The sequence below is a fragment of the Ranitomeya imitator genome, chromosome 6 (assembly GCF_032444005.1).
Source record: "Ranitomeya imitator isolate aRanImi1 chromosome 6, aRanImi1.pri, whole genome shotgun sequence".
Taxonomy (NCBI): Eukaryota; Metazoa; Chordata; class Amphibia; order Anura; family Dendrobatidae; genus Ranitomeya; species Ranitomeya imitator.
Window position 1 is genome coordinate 38575747 of NC_091287.1, and position 25853 is coordinate 38601599.

Below are 25853 nucleotides of genomic sequence, written 5' to 3' on the forward strand. Positions count from 1 at the left end.
AAAACAAAATACTGTCTACAGCAAAGGTATCAGACCAAAAACTGGAATGTATGGCTGAAAAGCCAAGATTTGAAGACCACACATAGACCAGACATGTGACTGACATAACAGACTGTTTTAATATGTGGGATGTATTCTTTAATATTTTAAAAACCACAAAATACTGTATACACAAAGGGTAGCAGTCTAGCAGACCCAAAAATGCAATGTATGCCTACAAAGCAAGGATTTGGACACCACAGATACACCATGCGTCTGACGGAGATAACAAAGTGATCAAAATGTGTTCTTGTTTTTTTTTGGCCCAACAAAAATGTGTCCATAAGTAGATACTATGATACTAAAATAAAACATTTGGAGTACTAAAATTGTCCAAACATTTCCCCATGGGGGGGTACATTTAAAAAAAATCTTTTATGGGCATCATAGACACCCATGGCAAAAATTGCACTGGCTGTAGCAGCACAAAACCAGTTAACCCTGGTGATTTAGTATTGGAGAATGAGGAGAAATAAGATAAATCATACTGAAATAAAATAAATAAATAAAAAATGTGACTCCACCTATGAAAGAAAATAACAAAAGGGAGGGGCAAACACAGGTTCATAAATATGAAGCCAGAATGTGTCCAACGAGATATGTTAGTCCCTAGCAACAGCTCAGAGACAGGGCTATAAATAAAAATATAATATAAAAGTCTTTGAATAATTTTATATTGTAGAGGTATACACTACCTCATTAGAGAACTGTCCAGAGCTATGAAAAATTTAAAATATAATAATAAATGAGAAGAATATACGTACATCTAATTTTTACAAAATTTTCCCCTGGGGAGTAACATTTCTTTTGGTTTCAAATTGGTAACGGCCATCATATTGTCATGGTCACAGCATGGTTAATGTCCTGCGCTCACAGGGTTAATGTTGCTAGCCTTTTTTCCAAAATAGGAAGGGTATTTATACTCGTTCCTAACCTGGTTTCTCTGTCAGCCATAGATTCTCTGTCTGTATGCGTGACTTCTGGAGTGTGTGTCCGGCTTGCATAGTGTTATCTTGCTTTTTGTGATTTACTCTGTTTGTGTTCCTGGCTTACTGAACTCTGGCTTTGCTTCTGACTATCCTGTCTCTCCATTTTGGTACCTCGTAATCTCCTGGCTATAACCTCTGCTTGTTTGATTATTCTTTAGTGCTTGTCCCTTCTCTGTTTCCCTGGCGTCTGGCTCCGCCCCTTACCTCCTCCCACTCTGTCACATGGTCTAAGGTCCTGTTCATTACCTGTACACTCTGTTTCATGTCAAAGGTCCCGTGGGTTCAGGTTAGTAATTTGGCGTCTTGCTCAGCTGCTGTGTGCAGCTTCCCCTGCAGCATTGATACCAGGGCGGCGTGACACATATAGACACTTTTGCCAAAAATTGCTCTGGTGTATCAGCACAGAATACGTTAAGCATGGTGATCTAGTGGTGGAGAATGAGGAGACATTGCTGAAGGTCTCTTTAAAAACTAGGCCCAATGTAAAGGAGTGTGTCTCCTAGACTTGTAATGCCCATACACGTAGTGCATGGGCTGACAAACATTTCCCCAAGGGGGATACATTTTTTTAAAATATACTATGGGCATCATAGACACCCTTGCCAAAAATTGGACTACCTATAGTAGCACAGAACATGTTAAGCATGGTGATCTAGTGGTGGAGAATGAGGAGACATTGCTGAAGGCCTCATTAAAAACTAGGCCCAATATAAAGAAGTGTGTCTCCTAGACTTGTAATGCCCATACACGTAGTGCATGGGCTGACAAACATTTCCCCAAGGGGGTTACATTTTTTAAAAATATTCTATGCTTGCAAAGGTTAACTTTGGAAGTAACCAACCTTCAACAGCACGTGAGTAATTGCTCTGGAGCACGCCCTGAAGAACCTAAGGTAGGATTACCTGAGTTTTTTTTCTGGTGAACGGCAGGAATTTTTTACATTTAAAAATGCATGTTTACTATATTTTCGGCTTAGACCCAGATCTTCAGGGAATGAATTGCAGCATGTGGGGATTATTATGTCTTTATTGCGAGGTGAACCCCAAATCTGGACGTTTTCATTACATCCTGAAGATCCTTGTTTGACATCAGTGGAAGCATTTTTTTCTGCTATGGGGTTGTTATATGATGATCCTGATCAGGTCACATCAGCTGAGGCAGAGCTCAGATGGCTTAACCCCTTCCCGACCTGTGACACAGCGTATGCGTCATGAAAGTCGGTGCCAATCCGACCTGTGACGCATATGCTGTGTCACAGAAAGATCGCGTCCCTGCAGATCGGGTGAAAGGGTTAACTCCCATTTCACCCGATCTGCAGGGACAGGGGGAGTGGTAGTTTAGCCCAGGGGGGGTGGCTTCACCCCCTCGTGGCTACGATCGCTCTGATTGGCTGTTGAAAGTGAAACTGCCAATCAGAGCGATTTGTAATATTTCACCTAAAAAAATGGTGAAATATTATAATCCAGCCATGGCCGATGCTGCAATATCATCGGCCATGGCTGGAAATACTAATGTGCCCCCACCCCACCCCACCGATCGCCCCCCCAGCCCCCCGATCTGTGGCCCGCTCCCCTCCGTCCTGTGCTCCGCTCCCCCGTCCTCCTGTCCGCTCCCCCCGTGCTCCAATCACACCCCCCCGTACTCCAATCACACCCCCCCGTGCTCCAATCAAACCCCCCCGCACTCCGATCCCCCCCCGTGCTCCGAACCACCCCCCCCTGCACACCGATCCACCCCCCCTGCACACCGATCCACCCGCCCGCACACCGATCACTCTCCCCCATGCTCCGATCCCTCCCCCCCGTGCTCCGACGCCCCCCCGTGCCCTGATCTCCCCCCCTGAGCCCTGATCTCCCCCCCTTATACTTACCGATCCTGGCGGGGTCCGTCCGTCTTCTTCCCCGAGCGGCGCCATGTTCCAAAATGGCGGGCGCATGCGCAGTGCGCCCGCCGAATCTGCCGGCCGGCAGATTCGTTCCAATGTGAATTTTGATCACTGTGATATAATCTATCACAGTGGTCAAAATAAAAAAACAGTAAATGACCCCCCCCCCATTTGTCCCCCATAGATAGGGACAATAATAAAATAAAGAATTTTTTTTTTTTTTCACTAAGGTTGGAGTTAGAACTAGGGTTAGGGTTAGGGTTAGGGGTAGGGTTAGGGGTAGGGTTAGGGTTAGGGGTAGGGGTAGGGTTAGGGTTAGGGGTAGGGGTAGGGTTAGGGGTAGGGTTAGGGTTAGGGTTAGGGTATCGGTATGTGCACACGTATTCTGGTCCTCTGCGGATTTTTCCGCAGCGGATTTGATAAATCCGCAGTGCTAAACCGCTGCGGATTTATGGCAGATTTACCGCGGTTTTTCTGCGCATTTCACTGCGGTTTTACAACTGCGATTTTCTATTGGAGCAGTTGTAAAACCGCTGTGGAATCCGCAGAAAGAAGTGACATGCTGCGGAATGTAAACCGCTGCGTTTCCGTGCAGTTTTTCCGCAGCATGTGTACAGCGATTTTTGTTTCCCATAGGTTTACATTGAAATGTAAACTCATGGGAAACTGCTGCGGATCCGCAGCGTTTTCCGAAGCGTGTGCACATACCTTTAGAATTAGGCTATGTGCACACGGTGCGGATTTGGCTGCGGATCCGCAGCGGATTGGCCGCTGCGGATCCGCAGCAGTGTTCCATCAGGTTTACAGTACCATGTAAACCTATGGAAAACCAAATCCGCTGTGCCCATGGTGCGGAAAATACCGCACGGAAACGCTGCGTTGTATTTTCCGCAGCATGTCAATTCTTTGTGCGGATTCCGCAGCGTTTTACACCTATTCCTCAATAGGAATCCGCAGGTGAAATCCGCAGTAAATCCGCAGGTAAAACGCAGTGCCTTTTACCCGCGGATTTTTCAAAAATGGTGCGGAAAAATCTCACACGAATCCGCAACGTGGGTACATAGCCTTAGGGTTAGGGTTGGGTTGGAATTAGGGTTGTGGTTAGGGTTAGGGGTGTGTTGGGGTTAGGGTTGTGGTTAGGGGTGTGTTGCGGTTAGGGTTGTGGTTAGGGTTACGGCTACAGTTGGGATAAGGGTTAGGGGTGTGTTGGCGTTAGAATTGAGGGGTTTCCACTGTTTAGGCACATCAGGGGGTCTCCAAACGCAACATGGCGCCACCATTGATTCCAGCCAATCTTTTATTCAAAAAGTCAAATGGTGCTCCTTCCCTTCCGAGCCCCGACGTGTGCCCAAACAGTGGTTTACCCCCACATATGGGGTATCAGTGTACTCAGGACAAACTGGGCAACAATTACTGGGGTCCAATTTCTCCTGTTACCCTTGAGAAAATAAAAAATTGCTTGCTAAAACATCATTTTTGAGGAAAGTAAAATGATTTTTTATTTTCACGGCTCTGCGTTGTAAACGTCTGTGAAGCACTTGGGGGTTCAAAGTGCTCACCACATATCTAGATAAGTTCCTTGGGGGGTCTAGTTTCCAAAATGGGGTCACTTGTGGGGGGTTTCTACTGTTTAGGCACACCAGGGGCTCTGCAAACGCAACGTGACGCCCGCAGACCATTCCATCAAAGTCTGCATTTCAAAACGTCACTACTTGACTTCCGAGCCCCGACATGTGCCCAAACAGTGGTTTACCCCCACATATGGGGTATCAGCGTACTCAGGACAAACTGGGCAACAATTACTGGGGTCCAATTTCTCCTGTTACCCTTGAGAAAATAAAAAATTGCTTGCTAAAACATCATTTTTGAGGAAAGAAAAATGATTTTTTATTTTCACGGCTCTGCGTTGTAAACGTCTGTGAAGCACTTGGGGGTTCAAAGTGCTCACCACATATCTAGATAAGTTCCTTGGGGGGTCTAGTTTCCAAAATGGGGTCACTTGTGGGGGGTTTCTACTGTTTAGGCACACCAGGGGCTCTGCAAACGCAACGTGACGCCCGCAGACCATTCCATCAAAGTCTGCATTTCAAAAGTCACTACTTCCCTTCTGAGCCCCGACGTGTGCCCAAACAGTGGTTTACCCCCACATATGGGGTATCAGCGTACTCAGGAGAAACTGGACAACAACTTTTGGGGTCCAATTTCTCCTGTAACCCTTGGGAAAATAAAAAATTCTGGGCTAAAAAATTATTTTTGAGGAAAGAAAACGTATTTATTATTTTCACTGCTCTGTGTTATAAACTTCTGTGAAGCACTTGGGGGTTCAAAGTGCTCACCTCACATCTAGATAAGTTCCTTTCGGGGTCTAGTTTCTAAAATGGGGTCACTTGTGGGGGGTTTCTACTGTTTAGCCACATCAGGGGCTCTGCAAACGCAACGTAACGCCCGCAGAGCATTCCATCAAAGTCTGCATTTCAAAATGTCACTACTTGACTTCCGAGCCCCGACATGTGCCCAAACTGTGGTTTACCCCCACATATGGGGTATCAGCGTACTCAGGAGAAACTGTACAACAACTTTTGGGGTCAAATTTCTCCTGTTACCCTTGGGAAAATAATAAATTGCAGGCTAAAAAATCATTTTAGAGAAAATAAAATTTTTATTTTATTTTCATGGCTCTGCGTTATAAACTTCTGTGAAGCACTTGGAAGTTCAAAGTCCTCACCACACATCTAGATTAGTTCCTTTGGGGGTCTAGTTTCCAAAATGGGGTCATATGTGGGGGATCTCCAATGTTTAGGCACACAGGGGCTCTCCAAACGTGACATGGTGTCCGCTAATGATTGGAGCTAATTTTCCATTTAAAAAGCCAATTGGCGTGCCTTCCCTTCCGAGCCCTGCCGTGCGCCCAAACAGTGGTTTACCCCCACATATGGGGTATCAGCGTACTCAGGACAAACTGGACAACAACATTTGCGGTCCAATTTCTCCTATTACCCTTGGCAAAATAGGAAATTCCAGGCTAAAAATCATTTTTGAGGAAAGAAAAATTATTTTTTATTTTCATGGCTCTGCATTATAAGCTTCTGTGAAGCACCTGGGGGTTTAAAGTGCTCAATATGCATCTAGATAAGTTCCTTGGGGGGTCTAGTTTCCAAAATGGGGTCACTTGTGGGGGAGCTCCAATGCATAGGCACACAGGGGCTCTCTAAACGCGACATGGTGTCCGCTAACAATTGGAGCTAATTTTCCATTCAAAAAGTCAAATGGCGCGCCTTCCCTTCCGAGCCCTGCCGTGTGCCCAAACAGTGGTTTACCCCCACATATGAGGTATCGGCGTACTCGGGAGAAATTGCCCAACAAATTTTAGGATTCATTTTATCCTATTGCCCATGTGAAAATGAAAAACTGAGGCGAAAAGAATTTTTTTGTGAAAAAAAAAGTACTTTTTCATTTTTACAGATCAATTTGTGAAGCACCTGAGGGTTTAAAGTGCTCAATATGCATCTAGATAAGTTCCTTGGGGGGTCTAGTTTCCAAAATGGGGTCATTTGTGGGGGAGCTCCAATGTTTAGGCACACGGGGGCTCTCCAAACACGACATGGTGTCCGCTAACGATGGAGATAATTTTTCATTCAAAAAGTCAAATGGCGCTCCTTCCCTTCCGAACCTTACCATGTGCCCAAACAGTGGTTTACCCCCACATGTGAGGTATCGGTGTACTCATGAGAAATTGCCCAACAAATTTTAGGATCCATTTTATCCTGTTGCCCATGTAAAAATGAAAAAAATTGAGGCTAAAAGAATTTTTTTGTGAAAAAAAAGTACTTTTTCATTTTTACGGATCAATTTGTGAAGCCCCCGGGGGTTCAAAGTTCTCACTATGCATCTAGATAAGTTCCTTGGGGCGTCTAGTTTCCAAAATGGGGTCACGTGTGGGGGAGCTCCAATTTTTAGGCACACGGGGGCTCTCCAAACGTGACATGGTGTCCGCTAAAGAGTGGAGCCAATTTTTCATTCAAAAAGTCAAATGGCGCTCCTTCCCTTCCAAGCCCTGCCGTGCGCCCAAACAGTGGTTTACCCCCACATATGAGGTATCAGCGTACTCAGGACAAATTGGACAACAACTTTCGTGGTTCAGTTTCTCCTTTTACCATTGGGAAAATAAAAAAAATGTTGCTAAAAGATAATTTTTGTGACTAAAAAGTTAAATGTTCATTTTTTCCTTCCATGTTGCTTCTGCTGCTGTGAAGCACCTGAAGGGTTAAAAAACTTCTTGAATGTGGTTTTGAGCACCTTGAGGGGTGCATTTTTTAGAATGGTGTCACTTTTGGGTATTTTCAGCCATATAGACCCCTCAAACTGACTTCAAATGTGAGGTGGTCCCTAAAAAAAATGGTTTTGTAAATTTCGTTGTAAAAATGAGAAATCGCTGGTCAAATTTTAACTCTTATAACTTCCTAGCAAAAAAAAATGTTGTTTCCAAAATTGTGCTGGTGTAAAGTAGACATGTGGGAAATGTTATTTATTAACTATTTTGTGTCACATAACTCTCTGGTTTAACAGAATAAAAATTCAAAATGTGAAAATTGCGAAATTTTCAAAATTTTCGCCAAATTTCCGTTTTTATCACAAATAAACGCAGAATTTATTGACCTAAATTTACCACTAACATGAAGCCCAATATGTCACGAAAAAACAATCTCAGAACCGCTAGGATCCGTTGAAGCGTTCCTGAGTTATTACCTCATAAAAGGACACTGGTCAGAATTGCAAAAAACGGCCAGGTCATTAAGGTCAAAATAGGCTGGGTCATGAAGGGGTTAAACAGGGTTTTGTTGATGCTGAGAGGTATTGCACCCTGTTCAGACGATGGTCCCCAGAGGTCAGGTGGAATGACCCAGCGTTCAAGAGTCAATTTTTAGCAGGTTTGAGTGAAAGAGTTAAAGATTTGCTCATTGCATATCCTGCACATGATACTTTGGAATCTGCTATGCAGTTAGCTATCCGTGTGGATAGAAGATTAAGAGACAGGCGGAGTGAAGAGAAGACTCTTATAATGCTGGACCCAGTCTCTCAGGATCGCCCCGTCAACAGCGGGGAACTGATGCAACTTGGGGCGATGTCCTCTTGTTCACAGGAGAGGGAGAAGAGGTTTGCTGAAGGGCTATGCTTCTATTGTGGTAAGGCTGACCATTTTATTAAGCAATGTGAGGTTCACATAAGGAAAGAAGAAAAAGGTCAGTAGGAGTAACACTCCAGTTCATATTGCGTTTTTACGGTCCACAGGAGTTTTTTTTTCCAGGTAATACCACATACTGTATCATGGTCATTCCATTGATTTTCATGTAATGGTGGATTGTGGTTCTGCACTTAATTTGATTGATCAACAATTCCTAGACAAATTTAAGTTTGATTCTGAACCATTGTCATCTCCTATTCCTGTTGTGGCTATTGATAACACTCCTCTGGAACATGGGTGTACTTCTCGAAAGGATTCCGGGTTCCACTTATGGTGAATATGGAACATCAGGAGTGTATAGACTTGTTTGTTCTTGCTAAATTACCTTGCCCAGTCGTCCTGGGTTTACCCTGGTTAAAAATGCACAATCCTTTGCTGGATTGGTCGTCTAGTATTATAAGGTCCTGGGGTCAGGGGTGTTATGGTAATTGTTGTAATGTTCACATTGCTGCAGTTCTTAAGAAGGAGCTACCTGAAGCCATTCAGGATTTCTAGAGGGTATTTTCGGAGGTTGAGTCGCTAGCTCTACCACCCCATAGAGAGTACGACTGTGCTATCGAGTTAGTTCCATGTGCCACACTTCCTAAGAGTCGTTTATTTAATCTGACAATCTGACGATTCCCGAGAGGGAGGCCTTAAAGGAATACCTACAGACTAGTTTAGCTGCAGGTCATATAAGACCCTCTAAATCCCCTGTGGCAGTAGGATTCTTTTTTGTCAAAAAGAAGGATGGGGGCCTTAGGCAGTGTCTGGATTTTCGGGAGATTATTAAGATCACTGTGCGCAATCCGTTGCCGCTGATTCCAGATTTGTTTAACCAACTAACTAGAGCAAAGTGGTTCTCTAAGAACTTTGTGGGGCATATAATTTGCTGTGGCTGAAGGAGGTCGATGAATGGAAGACAGCCTTTAATACCCCGGAAGGTATTTTGAGAGTCTGGTGATGCCTTTTGGCCTTACTAATGCGCCTGAGTGTTTTCAAAATTTCATTAATGACATTCTGAGGTCGTTGATCAGTAGGAGTGTTATTGTTTATTTGGACGATATTTTGATATATTCACCTGATCTGGAGTCGCATTGGCAGAGAGTGCGCGAAGTTCTACAGATTTTGAGTGAAAACTCACTCTTTGCTAAATTGGAGAAGTGCGAGTTTGCGGTACAGAAAATTAGTTTTTTGGGGTACCTTGTCTCCAGTGATGGGTTTGAGATGGACCCGGTAAAGGTTCAGGCAGTGCTGGAGTGGCCTGAATGTTTGAAGTCGGTTCAGAGATTTTTGGGGTTTGCCAATTATTACAGAAAGTTCATAAAGAATTTTTCTGTGATTGCTGAACCTATAACTGATCTCACCAAGAAGGGTTCTAATACTGTTCAATGGTCCCCGGAGGCTGTTAAGGCTTTTGAGCATCTCAAGGAGAGGTTTAGCTCTGCTCCTGTTTTGATCCAGACGGATGAGACCAAGCCATTTCTGGTAGAGGTTAATGCCTCTTCAGTAGGGGTGGGGGCAGTTCTGCCCCAGGAGGGAGAGGATGAAGAGCATCCCTGTGCTTTCCTTTCTAAAAAAAATTCGGAGACTGAGCTCAACTAAGATGTTGGGAACAGAGAGTTGCTGGCTATTAAACTCGAGTTTGAGCATTGGCGATATTTTTTGGAGGGGGCCATTCATCCGATACAGGTTTTTAATGATCATAAGAATCTGATATATCTGGATGCTGCTAAACATTTGAATGCCAGTCAAGCTAGGTGGGCACTGTTTTTTGCCCAGTTTAATTTCTCCGTCACATATATCCCTGGGACAAAGAATGTTAAAGCGGATGCTTTGTCTCATAGTTTCTCTTCAGCAGTTAATACTGAGAAGGAGTAATGTATTTTGCAGAGAGGGGTGGTGGTGGCAGCATTGGGTTCTGAGTTGGAGAGTAGCATCCTAAAGGCCCAGAATGCTGCACCAACTAACACTCCATATTGTAAATTATTTGTGCCAAGAGCCTTGCGGGGAGCTTTGTTTGCTGAATGTCATGAGTCTCAGTTGGCGGGTCATCGAGGGATTTCGGAAACTAGAAAGTCGCTCGGTCGAAGTTTCTGCTGGCCAGGGTGGCAAAGAGAAATCATCAAGTGGGTGCGTCAGTGTACTGTGTGCGCTAGGTTGAAGGCCTCACATGCCCAGCTGCAGGGCTGCTGTGCCCTTTGGAGGTTCCTAGTTCGCCATGGTCACATCTTGCTATGGATTTTATCACCGATCTGCTGGTCTCTGAGGGTTTTTCTGTCATCTGGGTTATTGTGGACTGGTTTAGTAAGATGTGTCATCTGCTCCCGTTTAATAAATTACCCTGTGCCAAGACTCTAGCTAAGGCATTTGTGAAAGAGATTGTCAGGCTCCATGGGGTTCCCACGGACATTGTTTCCGATAGAGGACCACAGTTTGTGGCTCGCTTTTTGGCGTGCTTTTTGTGACAGATTAAAGGTTCATTTATCATTTTTGTCAGGTTATCATCCGGAGTCCAATGGACAGACAGAACGGAAGAACCAGGATGTCGGGCAGTTTTTGAGAGGTTTTGTAGCAGACAATCAGGAGATGTGTTCGGAATATCTACCGCTAGCTGAGTTTGCTCTTAATAATCATACGTCTTCCTTGACGGGGTGTTCTCCTTTTTTTTGCTGTACAGGGAGGCATCCATCTTTCGGTCCATTTTCTAAGATTGGGGCAGCGGTGCCTGAGGAGGGGAGTTTTTCTGGAAATTTGGACAGGGTTTGGACCAATGTATGCCATAATCTGAAAGAGGCTAATAGGAGGTCAAAGAAATATCTTGACAAGAAAAGAAGGGAGGCGTTGTTTGCGGTTCGGGACATGGTCTGGTTGTCCTTCAGGAATCTGCATTTGAAGATCCCTTGTAAAAAACTGGGGCCTAAGTCTGTAAGACCCTTCAAAGTGGTTCAGTTGGTCAACTCGGCAGCAGTGGGATTAGACATCCCCTCGTCCTGGAGAATTAATTCAGTTTTTCATGTATCTTTACTGAAGAAAGTTGACACACCAGATAAGGAGCCTATGCCAACTGTTCCTCTAGTTGATGAGGACGGCGAGTTTGAGATTTCACGCATTTTAGATTCCAGGTGGCACAGAGGAAGTTTGCAGTATTTCCTGTCCTAGAAGGGTTGCGGTCCCGAGGATAATTCCTGGGTGAAAGCTGAGGACGTCTCGGCCTCAAGGCTGATTAAGGCTTTTCACAGATTTCCGAATAAGGCTCGGCCAAGAGGATCCGGAGGATTTTCGTAAAAGGGGAGGTATTGTTAGAATCTATTTTGCTTTGACCATCCGCCATCTTCTTGTTTTCTTGCTGCTGGTCTTTTCCCCCTGGTGCTGGGTTGTCTTGGTCAGGTGATTGTATCACCCTTTATTACCCAGCACCTGCCTTCCATTCCTTGCTGGACAACAGTGTTAATCCCCTAGAGTTCTAGCTAGCTGCGTAGACAGCTTTCTGTGTTTGATTTTTGCAGTTCTGGGATCTCTGGTTCTGCTAACTTTTGTTTCTGTTTTCAGTTTGTTTCTGCAGCCTTCTCTGTGTTTCCTATTAGGAGGTGACCTGTTTTTTTGTACCCAGTCCTTAGATCTTTTAGGGACCTCCTTCCTCTTATCTATAGGTCTTCGCTGAGTTTAGCCTAGTCTTAGTGCAGGGCCAACTTTCCCCCATCTCTCCTAGTTCTGTGCTGAAGTTTCATAACAATTGGCTTCTATGCAAAACAGTGGAAGAAGCAGTGGTGTCACCTGCAGACAGTGTTCTTGGAGCCTGGGATTCGGCCCACAAAGTCAGGTGCTTTGCTGCCATATGCCTGATCATGCTGCTGGTGGTCAGGCTGGTAGTTTTGCTACCCCTGCTGATGCAGGCATGGCAGGTTCTGCAAATGGCCTGTTTGAGGTTATCGGCAGAGTCTTTAAAAAATAACCAGACTCGGGAAGATCTAACAGTTGGAATGGCAACTTCCCTCATGTTGGTGTTACGGGGAACGGATGCACGACTTCTGTCTGTGGCTACCACACTGCTCCTTCCTGCCTGTTGGGGTGATATGCCTCCTTCCCCATGTGTGCTGCTGTCCTCGCTCTGCATGTCCTCCTGCCAGGTTGGGTCAGTCACTATGTCATCCAGCACTTCATCTTCCACATCCGCACCCTGCTCCTCCTCCTGACTTTCTGGCTATTGCATCTCATCATCGTCCACCTCTTGTGACACTTTCCCACCATCGCCTTCGTGTGACCGTAGCTGGTCAAAGCTTTGGGCATCGCTAACATGCAATCTCATCTGGCCCCACTTCATGTTGACCGGCCAAGAGTCTGGAATCTTGAAAGGGAAAACTGAACAGCTCTTCGGAGTGTCCAAGTATGGGATCAGTTGTCTCAGGGCACTCGGCATGGTAGGAGGAAGGAGGATCCGGGTGAGGAATATCCGGTCCACACTCACGGCTACTCAGACTTGACTGTGTGGAAGACATGGTGGTGGCTAAGTGACTGGAAGCATTATCCGCTATCCAACCAACAACCATTTCACACTGTTCTGGATTCAATAGTAGTGTGCTGCGGTCATCTAGAAACTGGGACAGGAAGGTCGAGCAAGAAGATGTGGGTCTTTGTTGTGGCCCACTTTCAGCTTGGCCACAGCCTCTTCCACTGCATGCACCATCAGCATTAGGTCACCTTCCCCATTCTTTGCCCCTTGCCTTGCCCATTTTAAATGGAGTACTGAACTATTTCAAAAGCTCAGCACATATGTATTTATTTGGAGCAAAATTATATCTGATCAGGATGCCTTCAAAGCTACGATTTTTCCACGACAGATACAACAGGCCGCAGTCACAGATGACAGACTGTATTATTATTTTTTCTGTTGTATGTGAAATTTTGAAATAAAATAAAAATGAGTACAATAAGGCTAGCAGACAGAACGATACAACTTATGCCTGCGAAGGTACGATTTTTTCAACCACAGATACACCAGGCCTCAGCCTGACATAACAGACTGTATAATTTTTTTTTGGGGGGGTTTAGTGAATTTTGGAAAAAATAAAAAAAGAGTAGAACAAGGCTAGCATACAGAAATATGCCATGTATGCCTGCGAAACTACAATTTTTCCACCACAGATACACCAGGCGTCAGCCTGTCATAACAGACTGTATACATTTTTGGGGGGTTTTAGGTGAATTAAAAAAAAAATGAGCAGAATAAGGCTAGCAGACAGAACTATGCAACTTCTAGCAGAAAAAAGAAAAAAATATATACCAGCTCACCTGTCGGCATGTGTTGTGGGGAAGCACGGATAACGTGTAGTCATCACGTGAGCAAGCAATCCAAAAAAGAGAAAAAAAAATCCAGCTTCCAAAAACTTACAAATTTATTCAGGATAAAAAGCAAAGTCCAGTCCAATCCAATAAATTACATAGTAGCAAGCAACGCGTTTCGAACAATGGTATGTTCTTTCTCAAAGTTCTGCCTGCAAAGCTACGATTTTTCCACCACAGATACACCAGGCGTCAGCCTGAGATAACAGACTGATCTAAATGTGGCCTTGATTTTTTTCGACACAACTAAATTGTGTCAACAAGTTGGCTATGACACACAAAATAAAAAAATTGGGGGGGGGGGGGGCACACTCACATCTGGTGCCTGGGACAGAAAAACAAAAAGGTAGATTTGCACGTTCTTCAGTTACAAAATAACCTGGCTGTAGTATGCAGCGTGAGCAAGCAAATAAATGTTGAAATAAGGGGGCTATGGATTGCTTTAGAATAAAAGAAGCAGGTTTAGGGTGAAGAAAAGAAAATGCCACAGAAAACTGCAGCTAGGTATATATTAAATAAGCAGCAGCAGACAGTAATGGAGCTTTTGGAGGTATGCAGTGAGAGCTACAGTACAGTGCCTGCAGGCCTTGCACTGATGTGGATATGCTGAGCCCTGCCTACCTAGCGCTGCAATCTCTAGATCCCCGAATTAGCCCTAAAAAGGACTGTTGTTTCTCAGGAGTTGTGGGCTGAACAGTTGCAGGCCTACACTAACTATTAGGTAGGGATCACACACAGCGAGATACGGCCGAGTCTCGCAGGTTAAAACCAAGCTCTGGCACCGGCACTCCAGAGCGGAGCGTGCGGCCGCACAGCAATTCATGGAGCCGCACGCTCCGCTCCGGAGTGCCGGTGCCAGAGCTTGTTTTTAACCTGCGAGACTTGGCCGTATCTCGCTGTAGTGTGACTCCGGCCTTAAAAGAACGATTCTGACCCTATCTCAGCAGCAGCTCTCCCTTCACTCGCTAAGTTCGGAGCAGAATGCGGTGAGCAGGGCGGCGCCAGGTCTCTTATAGACCTGATAATGCTGTGCGGCCAAGCTAATCACTGTAATACCACAACAAATATGGCTGCGGCATTACAGTGCATGGCTGACAATCGCTGCACTGTCATTGGCGCTCTAAAGAGCACCAGATTTGCAGCGCGGAGACTGGAGCTCCCGCCAAATAATCCTGGAAATACTCGGTGCTCGCCGAGTACACCGAGCATAGTGATACTCGGGCGAGTAGTGGCGAGCACGTTCGTTCATTACTAGTGAATACTCTTTACTCGGGTTTTTCCGAGCACGCTCGGGTGACTTCCATGTATTTGTAACTGCTCGGAGATTTAGTTTTCATCGCGGCAGCTGAATGATTTACAGCTACTATCCAGCTTGATCCCCACATGTACTCAGCCTGGCTAGTAGCTGTAAATCATTCAGCTGCCATGATGAAGACTAAATCTCCGAGCAGTCATAAATACTCGGAAGTCACCCGAGCGTGCTCTGGAAAACCCGAGCAACGAGTATATTCGCTCATCACTACTCATCACTACTCCTAACCATAACTGCTGTAGTTTAAGGTTTTGTGGGCATTTTCCCCATAGGAAATCCAAATGGAGAGCCAAGGTGCGATTGCTCCCTCTGTACCCCCTATAGCTATGGCCTTGGATGTGATTCATATATAGCCTTGGTAGGACAATGTGGCATTTTGGTACATTGGCAAAATTCAGATTTTTTTAGTGAGTAAAGTTAGTTCACACTTCCCATCTCCGCTCACATTTCTAAAGTTTTTTATTTTAATCACAGTTTTCACACTTTTTTACATACCCTCAATCAGGATACAATGTTTGACACCATGAGTGTAATATTAAATTGTAATATTAATACTCTAAAGAAGGGTATTCAGGTCCCTTTTGAACTTTTTAAGTGTATTTAACGTGACCGCTTTCACTGGAAGAGATTTCTACAGTCTTATTGCTCTTACAATAAAGAATCCATGTCTAACTGCTCTTACAGTAAAGAATCCTTGTCTAACTGCTCTTACAGTAAAGAATCCTTGTCTAACTGCTCTTACAGTAAAGAATCCATAGTCTCACTGCTCATACAGTAAAGAATCCTTGTCTAACTGCTCTCACAGTAAAGAATCCTTGTCTAACTGCGCTTACAGTAAAGATTCCTTGTCTAACTGCTCTTACAATAAAGATTCCTTGTCTAACTGCTCTTACCGTAAAGAATCCATAGTCTCACTGCTCATATCTCACTGCTCATACAGTAAAGAATCCTTGTCTAACTGCTCATACAATAAAGAATTCATGTCTATTTGCTCTTACAGTAAAGAATCCATGTCTTAACTGCTCTTACAGTCCACATTTACATTGATATAGAAACCTTTTCCTGTAGAAATAGTAGCTTTATCTCTTGTTATAGCTACAGTCCTAAGTATAAATACATACTAAGATCATTGTTTCTACACAAAACCCCTAATTTTAGTTCACCCATTCCATTTATTGCTTTAGTTGCCCGCCTATGAATCGCTCTAGCTCTACTATGCCATTCCTGAGCACCAGTGACTAAAATTGTACGCACTATGTGTGTCTGACTAATGTGCCATAAAATGGTAGAACTATGAGCATCTTTGCTCCTTTTGATGCATCCTACGATTTTATTTGCCTTGGCAGCAGCTGCCTGACACTGGTTGATACGGTGAAGTTTACTTTCCTCCATTATTCCGAAGTCTTTTTCCATATCAGTTTTACCCAGTTTTTCCCATTTAGTATACAATGTTGGCTTGAATTGCTCCATTTTATGTGCGCTGCTATATTATACAGAGGGCAGTATGGTATTAGGGGAATTGTCCTTTTCTTTTTATGCTGAGTTTTCAGAATTCTTTGACTACAGATATAACACTGATAAGACATTTCTTCAAGAGTCAGGTATTGTAACAACAGTGAATACCCATCTGATGAGAAGCACATGGAACTCCGGTGATCCCTGTACACCAATAAATGGGTGCCAAAGTGCACCGATTGTCATGATGATGCAACTTGTATTATATTCCTATGTCTGCGCTTATTCAAGCCTTGATCCATTTCTAATAGACTTACACTTTTCACATTTTGTCCATATTTTTCAAGCTGTTATTATATAATAACTCTAGTATTTGAACAAGACATATATGATATAATGACCCACCTTGCAAACTCCATTTACACAAGGATTGTCCTTCTCACAAATGTCACTGATAGGCAGACATCCATATTCCCCATATCCATTTCCAGAGTACCGAGGCGGACAGACACAGATTGGCAATGTACCCTCTGAGAGAATACAAAAAGTAGTGGAAACTAAGTCATAATTTTAGCCAGGTGATGCATGGATTTTCTTCTCTAAAATCAATTAAATGAATAAACCTATAATTGTGATGCTAGTCACTTCTCATGGAGAAACCGTGAGGCTGGGATGTCAAGAGGTCCGAGGTCAAAAGCCAGGAGACTAAGTCATAGACAGAGGGATGAGACAAAGGTATTGTCAGGAAACAGTCCGAGGTCAAAATTCCAAGACGGTAGCAGATCACGACAAAAGGGCTGGGATGTCAAGAGGTCCGAGGTCAAAAGCCAGGAGACTAAATCACAGACAGAGGGATGAGACAAAGGTACTGTCAGGAAACAGTCCGAGGTCAAAATTCCAAGACGGTAGCAGATCACGACGAAAGGGCTAGGCAAACGGATGGTCAAGGAAATCCAACGTTGAGCAGCAAAGATTAGAATACAAGATTAGGACCACAGAGCAAGCACATACCTCTTGAGCAAAGCTACAATTTGCGGAAATCTAATAGAGTTGACAAAATAGACAGGAGACACATGGAGGAAGTCCCGACACACCCTGACCGTAATTGGACGGCTAAACTATCACTCAAGACGTTGACGCTCCAGCTTCCGATTGGACGGCTGAGCTGTCCATCACCTTACTGACAGCTCAGCACCCCCCTGCCCTAGATTGGGCTTCAGAACTGTCAATCAAACACCGATAGATGGAATCGTGACAACAATGTTACCTTCCCGTGGGGCACATGAAGCCAATGGGTGGCAGCCTCCATTATTGACAGAACAGGCGTCCACTTGACTGCAGGTTTGTCCGTCGCCTTCATAACCTGGTTAGGGTAATAATTTTACTTTTTCAGAGCAAAATATCATAAAACAAAGTCAATTATGAGCGACATGTCATATGAGTAACATACCTGAAGGACAAGGGCCACAATGAAAGGAGCCCATAATGTTCATACATTTTACCAGGGGTGTCAAAGAACAGCCGCCATTGCCTGTCTGACACTCATCAATATCCTGACAACTGTATCCATTTCCTTGCCATCCTATAGAGAGTCAAAGCACAATCAGGAGCCTGAGAATCACTGAGCGACAACCCTTGTGACATATATAGAGACAGCAGTATGGGTTGTCAGACAAGTTTCTCCGAGCTGTATGTATCTAGCTAACCAGTAAAGGTTTTAAGTCAAGCTTTTATTTTTCCCATGTATGAAAGTACAGTAAGTTCCTAGTATTCACATATTTTTTTCTATTAAGATGCATGGCAATACCTGCCGGGCAAGGTCCGCAGGAAAAGGAACCGATAGTGTTGTCACACCGCACTTGAGGATTCTGAGAGCAGGGAGGAGCGAGCAGAGAACATTCATCGATGTCTTCCGTACATGAAGACGCTCCACTCGGACTTGTCCATCCGGCGTCACATACACAGCTGTATCTGGGCTGCGAGGTCAATAGAAAAGATCAGAAACAAAATATATGACTGTAAATTCAAATTTGTATAAAATAATGTACAGATTATATATATCACTGAAACTGAAATAAATGTGTATAAAAAAATAATAATAATTAAATAATAAATAATTGTAGCTTTTCATAGTACATCTGTGAAGTCTTCTATTTGGGTACAGAATAGGACTGAAGGAGACATTGTTTTCTATGGTTTCATATATGTAGGAAGAAAGAAGGATATACAGGTTTAAAGCCCATATACACATTAGCGGAAAGTTGAAGAAATCCACCAACATTGTTGGGACCTGCAGACCACCTGTTAAATATGGTGGCCTCTTTACAATGATGTCAGGGAACTTAAGAATTGGGCAGTTAAAATTCCTTGTGCAGGTTGATGCCTATTGAAAACGCATATCCCGGGTGAGCCACGCATTGAGGTATGGGGGGTGTAGAGGGCCAAATGTGTCGCCGGCCATCTCATGTGTATAGACAACTTTACTCTTACCGTGGACCATGCGGAATTTGTCACAGGCCATGTTAGAGTTACTCCATTATAAATCTTAGTGAACTTTATCCATTTGATAAATTATATAAGTTGACTTGAAGTCAGTTACTTACCTGGCCTTGCTGTGTTCTGTCCAAATCTATACATTGTCCATGCACACAGAGTTCTTCAGACCCTGCTTTACAGTCGTCATACTTGGAGGTACACTGTGGACCATACCACTCTGGAGTACAGGAGCAGCTGTATCAGACCAAGAGAAATAATATGGGCAGGTAAATGTCAAATATGAGATAGATGATAGATAGATAGATAGATAGATAGATAGATAGACAGATAGATGATAGATAATAGATAGATAGATAGATAGATAGATAGATAGATAGATGATAATAGATAAGGTCTTGCCTGTAACTTCCAGGTGTGTTCTCACATAACGCTCCATTCTGACAACCCAGTGGTGTTCCGCCATAAAGCTGACATTCATTGACATCTTCTGCACATGTTGAACCCTTCATATTGAAGAAATAATCAAAGTCTACATAGATCAGAACTCCCTTAACTTTTTTTGCCTCATTAACTTTATTTTGCTTTACGAGATGGCTGTGAGAATGCATACTGTACGCACTAAGGGAAATAAATAAAAGTGAGGACTCAAAACAGAATCAATAAAATATCTTTGAACTCATCTTTAGTGTTGGAGAAGCAGCGCTCAGCCAGCGCTCCTGCTTCTTTGAGAAAGAAAGAAAGATGCAAGGAGTAGGGTTGAGCGACCTTGACCTTTTTAGAGTCGAGCCGTGTTTCGCGAAACCCGACTATCTTAGAAGTCGAGTCGAGTGGAATCGGCCGATTATCGCGAAAAGTCGGGTATCGCCCGAAACACGAAACCCAATGCAAGTCAATGGGGGAGCATAGTCGGCAGTGAGTGGAGGCCAGGAAAACACCTACACTGCCCATTTTAATGGCAAAAACATCCATTCTTGTTAAAGAAGCTTGTCAATCGTAATTTACCTTATAATAATTGGAAGGCATTTGAAATTGGGGGTCATTTGGCTAAAGTTGTGGGGGGTAGGGCTGGTTCAAGTAATTAGTGGGCCCAGTAAATCTGGACCACGTCACGGCAGTGGAGCAGGGAGAGGTAAGTATTTAAACTTTGCAAGTGCTGTGATCCTGAGCAAGCAGGGGGGGCCCACTCGTTGGCATTGGCACTGGCACAGGGCCCCTCAAAGTACAGCGGTGTGTTTGCACGGCGGGGGCACCTCCCACCGGCAGCAACACTTTTGCGTACTATGAGAGGCCCTGTGCCAGTGACGTCGCCAACTAGTATTCCTCCCCCCACCTGATGAAGGAATCTGCACTTTCATCTGCACCTTCCTCTTTGTCCCCGTGTAAGGTGGTATGGTATGCGGGAAGAGCAACCTGACTTTCAGCAGGGTCACAATCTTGCTGTGTAGCGTGCACGGGGAATTTTGTGTTATGGGTCAATGTACCAGCAGACTCATCTATCACTGGCTGGGCAATGGGCAGGATGAGGAGGAAACACAGATATAGGCCCAAAGAATAAAGTTGGCTAAATGCAGTTCAAAATTGGTAACACAGGACTAACCAGGGGGCATTGCAGTGGAGGACAACTGGAATGAGAGGCTGACACAGAGAGTAGGCCCAAATCAGTAAGTAGTCGAAATGCAGTTCAAAATTGGCAACCGTAGTAAACAGGCGGCACAGCTTTGTTCAGTGGAGGAGAACAGCAAGGAGTGGCAGACACCGATAGTAGGCCCCAAACCAACTAGTACGCCAAATGCAGTTGTTCCATTTAACCACAATTTAATGAGAGCCTGAAGATAGAAGCTCAGGAAAGGCAACCTGGAGAACACCTTTGAGTGTAACACACCATCTCTCTACACCCCATACCCAATTTGTAGGCCTAATGCAGCGTAGTTTCCAACAACTACTAAACGAGAGCCAGAAGATCGAAGCTCAGGAAAGGCAACATGGAGAACACCTTGGAGTGGAACACACCATCTCTCTACACCCCATACCCAATTTGTAGGCCTAATGCAGTGTAGTTTCCAACAACTACTAAACGAGAACATGAAGATCGAAGCAATGGAGAGGAAACCTGGGGAACACCTTGGAGTGGAACACACCATCTCTCTACACCCCATACCCAATTTGTAGGCCTAATGCAGCGTAGTTTCCAACAACTACTAAACGAGAGCATGAAGATCGAAGCAATGGAGAGGAAACCTGGGGAACACCTTGGAGTGGAACACACCATCTCTCTATACCCCATACCCAATTTGTAGGCCTAATGCAGCGTAGTTTTCTACAACTACTAAACGAGAGTCGGAAGACCGAAGCAATGTGGACGAAACCTGGGGAACACCTTGGAGTGGAACACACCATCTCTCTACACCCCATACCCAATTTGTAGGCCTAATGCAGTGTAGTTTCCAACAACTACTAAACGAGAGCATGAAGATCGAAGCAATGGAGAGGAAACCTGGGGAACACCTTGGAGTGGAACACACCATTCCTCTACACCCCATACCCAATTTGTAGGCCTAATGCAGCGTAGTTTCCAACAACTACTAAACGAGAGCATGAAGATCGAAGCAATGGAGAGGAAACCTGGGGAACACCTTGGAGTGGAACACACCATCTCTCTACACCCCATACCCAATTTGTAGGCCTAATGCAGTGTAGTTTTCTACAACTACTAAACGAGAGTCGGAAGACCGAAGCAATGTGGACGAAACCTGGGGAACACCTTGGAGTGGAACACACCATCTCTCTACACCCCATACCCAATTTGTAGGCCTAATGCAGTGTAGTTTCCAACAACTACTAAACGAGAGCCAGAAGATCGAAGCTCAGGAAAGGCAACCTGGAGAAGACCTTGGAGTGGAACACACCATCTCTCTACACCCCATACCCAATTTGTAGGCCTAATGCAGCGTAGTTTCCAACAACTACTAAACGAGAGCATGAAGATTGAAGCTCAGGAAAGGCAACCTGGAGAACACCTTGGAGTGGAACACACCATCTCTCTACACCCCATACCCAATTTGTAGGCCTAATGCAGCGTAGTTTCCAACAACTACTAAACGAGAGCATGAAGATTGAAGCTCAGGAAAGGCAACCTGGAGAACACCTTGGAGTGGAACACACCATCTCTCTACACCCCATACCCAATTTGTAGGCCTAATGCAGCGTAGTTTCCAACAACTACTAAACGAGAGCATGAAGATTGAAGCTCAGGAAAGGCAACCTGGAGAACACCTTGGAGTGGAACACACCATCTCTCTACACCCCATACCCAATTTGTAGGCCTAATGCAGCGTAGTTTCCAACAACTACTAAACGAGAGCATGAAGATTGAAGCTCAGGAAAGGCAACCTGGAGAACACCTTGGAGTGGAACACACCATCTCTCTACACCCCATACCCAATTTGTAGGCCTAATGCAGTGTAGTTTCCAACAACTACTAAACGAGAGCCAGAAGATCGAAGCTCAGGAAAGGCAACCTGGAGAACACCTTGGAGTGGAACACACGATCTCTCTACACCCCATACCCAATTTGTAGGCCTAATGCAGTGTAGTTTCCAACAACTACTAAACGAGAGCCAGAAGATCGAAGCTCAGGAAAGGCAACCTGGAGAACACCTTGGAGTGGAACACACCATCTCTCTACACCCCATACCCAATTTGTAGGCCTAATGCAGCGTATTTTCCAACAACTACTAAACGAGAGCATGAAGATTGAAGCTCAGGAAAGGCAACCTGGAGAACACCTTGGAGTGGAACACACCATCTCTCTACACCCCATACCCAATTTGTAGGCCTAATGCAGCGTAGTTTCCAACAACTACTAAACGAGAGCATGAAGATTGAAGCTCAGGAAAGGCAACCTGGAGAACACCTTGGAGTGGAACACACCATCTCTCTACACCCCATACCCAATTTGTAGGCCTAATGCAGCGTAGTTTCGAACAACTACTAAACGAGAGCATGAAGATTGAAGCTCAGGAAAGGCAACCTGGAGAACACCTTGGAGTGGAACACACCATCTCTCTACACCCCATACCCAATTTGTAGGCCTAATGCAGCGTAGTTTCCAACAACTACTAAACGAGAGCATGAAGATTGAAGCTCAGGAAAGGCAACCTGGAGAACACCTTGGAGTGGAACACACCATCTCTCTACACCCCATACCCAATTTGTAGGCCTAATGCAGCGTAGTTTCCAACGACTACTAAACGAGAGCATGAAGATTGAAGCTCAGGAAAGGCAACCTGGAGAACACCTTGGAGTGGAACACACCATCTCTCTACACCCCATACCCAATTTGTAGGCCTAATGCAGCGTAGTTTCCAACAACTACTAAACGAGAGCATGAAGATTGAAGCAATGGAGAGGAAACCTGGGGAACACCTTGGGGAGGCAGACACCGTTAGTAGGCCCTACCAAAGTTGTACACCCAATGCAGTTTTAAAATTCCTAGAGGCTGAAAACAAGACTATTAACGCTCAGCTTTTTTCAAAGGAACACAGCTGAATTGAGTGGCGCAGACAGACACAGGTAGTAGGACTCAAACCAAAAATGTGTCTCACTGCAGCAGAAAAAAGTTACAGGGGTACACAAGCTGCAGTGCTCTGGGCAGTGGAGGACAATTTCAATAGTGAACCGCAGACAGACTTTGTACGCCTACTATTAAAAAAAGGATGCTCTATGCAATTATAAATAGGTTCTAGGGGTACACGGGCAGCAGTGGTGTGGTCAGTGGAGGCCTAGTGGAAGGAGTGACCGCAGACAGGCATCGAAGGCCTAAAATAATAACACATGGCTGTAGGCAATTTTAAATTGGTTCCAGGGGTACACGGGCAGCAGTGGCCTGGTCAGTGTAGTAGTAGTAGAAAGAACGGACCGCAGACAGGCATCGAAGACCTAAAATAAAAAAATTGGGCTGGCTGTAGGCAATTTTAAATTGGTTCCAAGGGTACACGGGCAGCAGTGGTGTGGTCAGTGGAGGCATATTGTAAGGAGTGACCGCGACAGGCATCGAAGGCCTAAAATAATAACACATGGCTGTAGGCAATTTTAAATTGGTTCCAGGGGTACACGGGCAGCAGTGGTGTGGTCAGTGGAGGCCTAGTGGAAGGAGTGACCGCAGACAGGCATCGAAGGCCTAAAATAAAAAAATTGGGCTGGCTGTAGGCAATTTTAAATTGGTTCCAGGGGTACACGGGCAGCAGTGGTGTGGTCAGTGGAGGCATATTGTAAGGAGTGACCGCAGACAGGCATCGAAGGCCTAAAATAATAACACATGGCTGTAGGCAATTTTAAATTGGTTCCAGGGGTACACGGGCAGCAGTGGCCTGGTCAGTGTAGTAGTAGTAGAAAGAACGGACCGCAGACAGGCATCGAAGGCCTAAAATAAAAAAATTGGGCTGGCTGTAGGCAATTTTAAATTGGTTCCAGGGGTACACGGGCAGCAGTGGTGTGGTCAGTGGAGGCATATTGTAAGGAGTGACCGCAGACAGGCATCGAAGGCCTAAAATAATAACACATGGCTGTAGGCAATTTTAAATTGGTTCCAGGGGTACACGGGCAGCAGTGGTGTGGTCAGTGGAGGCCTAGTGGAAGGAGTGACCGCAGACAGGCATCGAAGGCCTAAAATAAAAAAATTGGGCTGGCTGTAGGCAATTTTAAATTGGTTCCAGGGGTACACGGGCAGCAGTGGTGCGGTCAGTGGAGGCATAGTGGAAGGAGTGACCGCAGACAGGCTTCGAAGGCCTAACATAACAAAAATGTCAATACAATGGTATTGTCAGTGGCAGGCATTGAAGGATGTCAGCGCATAGACTAAACATTGGTGGAGCTGTGAGATAATTTTGCAAGTGGTAGAGCACTGTTTGAGCTGGGGGGGGGGAACTGTCTTGTGGCCGGCGGTACAGGCCCAGGGCCCCTCATATTACAACGGTGTGTCTGACGTTGGGTGCGCACCACCACCGCCAGAGACACTTTATTGTACTAGGAGGGACCCAGTGGCAGTGCCGTCGACCAAAAGCGGGCAAACCCACCTCTTCAGACAAACAGCACTCTCACGGGTGCTGTCGCCAAGTGTCGATACCACGGCCCCGTGTGGGGAGTTTGGCCATTTAGTGAGGTGTAAACATGTCGTATGCTGGACAATCAGGTGCAGAAAATTACGAGATTGGAAAAGGCATTCAGAATAGTCCACAGGCAAGACCTTTTCATAGGAAAGCTAGGTGTCAGCCGGGCAAGGTGGGGCAAAAGATTTCGAAATCCAGTTGTGGTTCATTTTAATGAAGGTTAGATCATCTACATTTTGGGTAGCCAGACGAGTCCTTTTTTCTGTTAGTATTGAACCTGCAGCACTGAATACTCTTTCTGATAGGACACTAGCTGCCGGGCAAGCAAGCTCCTGCAATGCATATTCTGCCAATTCTGGCCAGGTGTCCAATTTTGATGCCCAGTAATCAAATGGGAATGACGGTTGAGGGAGAACATCGATAAGGGATGAAAAATAGTTTGTAACCATACTGGACAAATGTTGTCTCCTGTCACTTTGAATTGATGCTGCAGTACCTGTCCTGTCTGCGGTCATAGCAAAATCACTCCACAACCTGGTCAGAAAACCCCTCTGGCCAACGCCACTTCTGATTTCTGCCCCTCTAACTCCTCTGGTCTGCTGGCCCCTGCAGCTCGTGTGAGAACGATCACGGGCGCTGTGTGCAGGGAATGCCAGAAGCAAACGGTCAACAAGAGTTGATTGTTTGGTTGCTAATATTAGTTCCAAGTTCTCATGTGGCATTATATTTTGCAATTTGCCTTTATAGCGAGGATCAAGGAGGCAGGCCAACCAGTAATCGTTGTAAGTATTCGGACAGAAATCCGAGAGTGGACCCTCTGGGTCGTGACTCTAGAGCCCCCGGGGTCGAGCGGACCAGATGGAATCACCCCCTATACAGGGAGTGTTAGGAGCAGGACCTCGGGGGAATGGAGACACAACAGCTAGAGCCAAAGGGACGACCCAAAATAAAGAAGGAAACCACAGGCTATAAGGATGGCAGGGAATAATAGGAAAACAAGACTTAA

General features: G+C 45.0%; 1 protein-coding gene across 1 annotated transcript in view; it reads right to left on the reverse strand.

Moving 5' to 3' along the window:
• The window catches only part of CUBN (cubilin), a 256038-nt gene that overhangs the window by 193244 nt on the left and 36941 nt on the right, over positions 1-25853 (reverse strand). The window contains exons 6-11 of the mRNA XM_069729494.1: positions 19140-19243; positions 18848-18974; positions 18052-18220; positions 17695-17826; positions 17512-17607; positions 16650-16774 (exon numbers count right to left, since the gene is read on the reverse strand). Coding sequence (XP_069585595.1) covers positions 16650-16774; positions 17512-17607; positions 17695-17826; positions 18052-18220; positions 18848-18974; positions 19140-19243 — 753 coding nt within the window. The remainder of the gene's footprint in view (positions 1-16649; positions 16775-17511; positions 17608-17694; positions 17827-18051; positions 18221-18847; positions 18975-19139; positions 19244-25853) is intronic.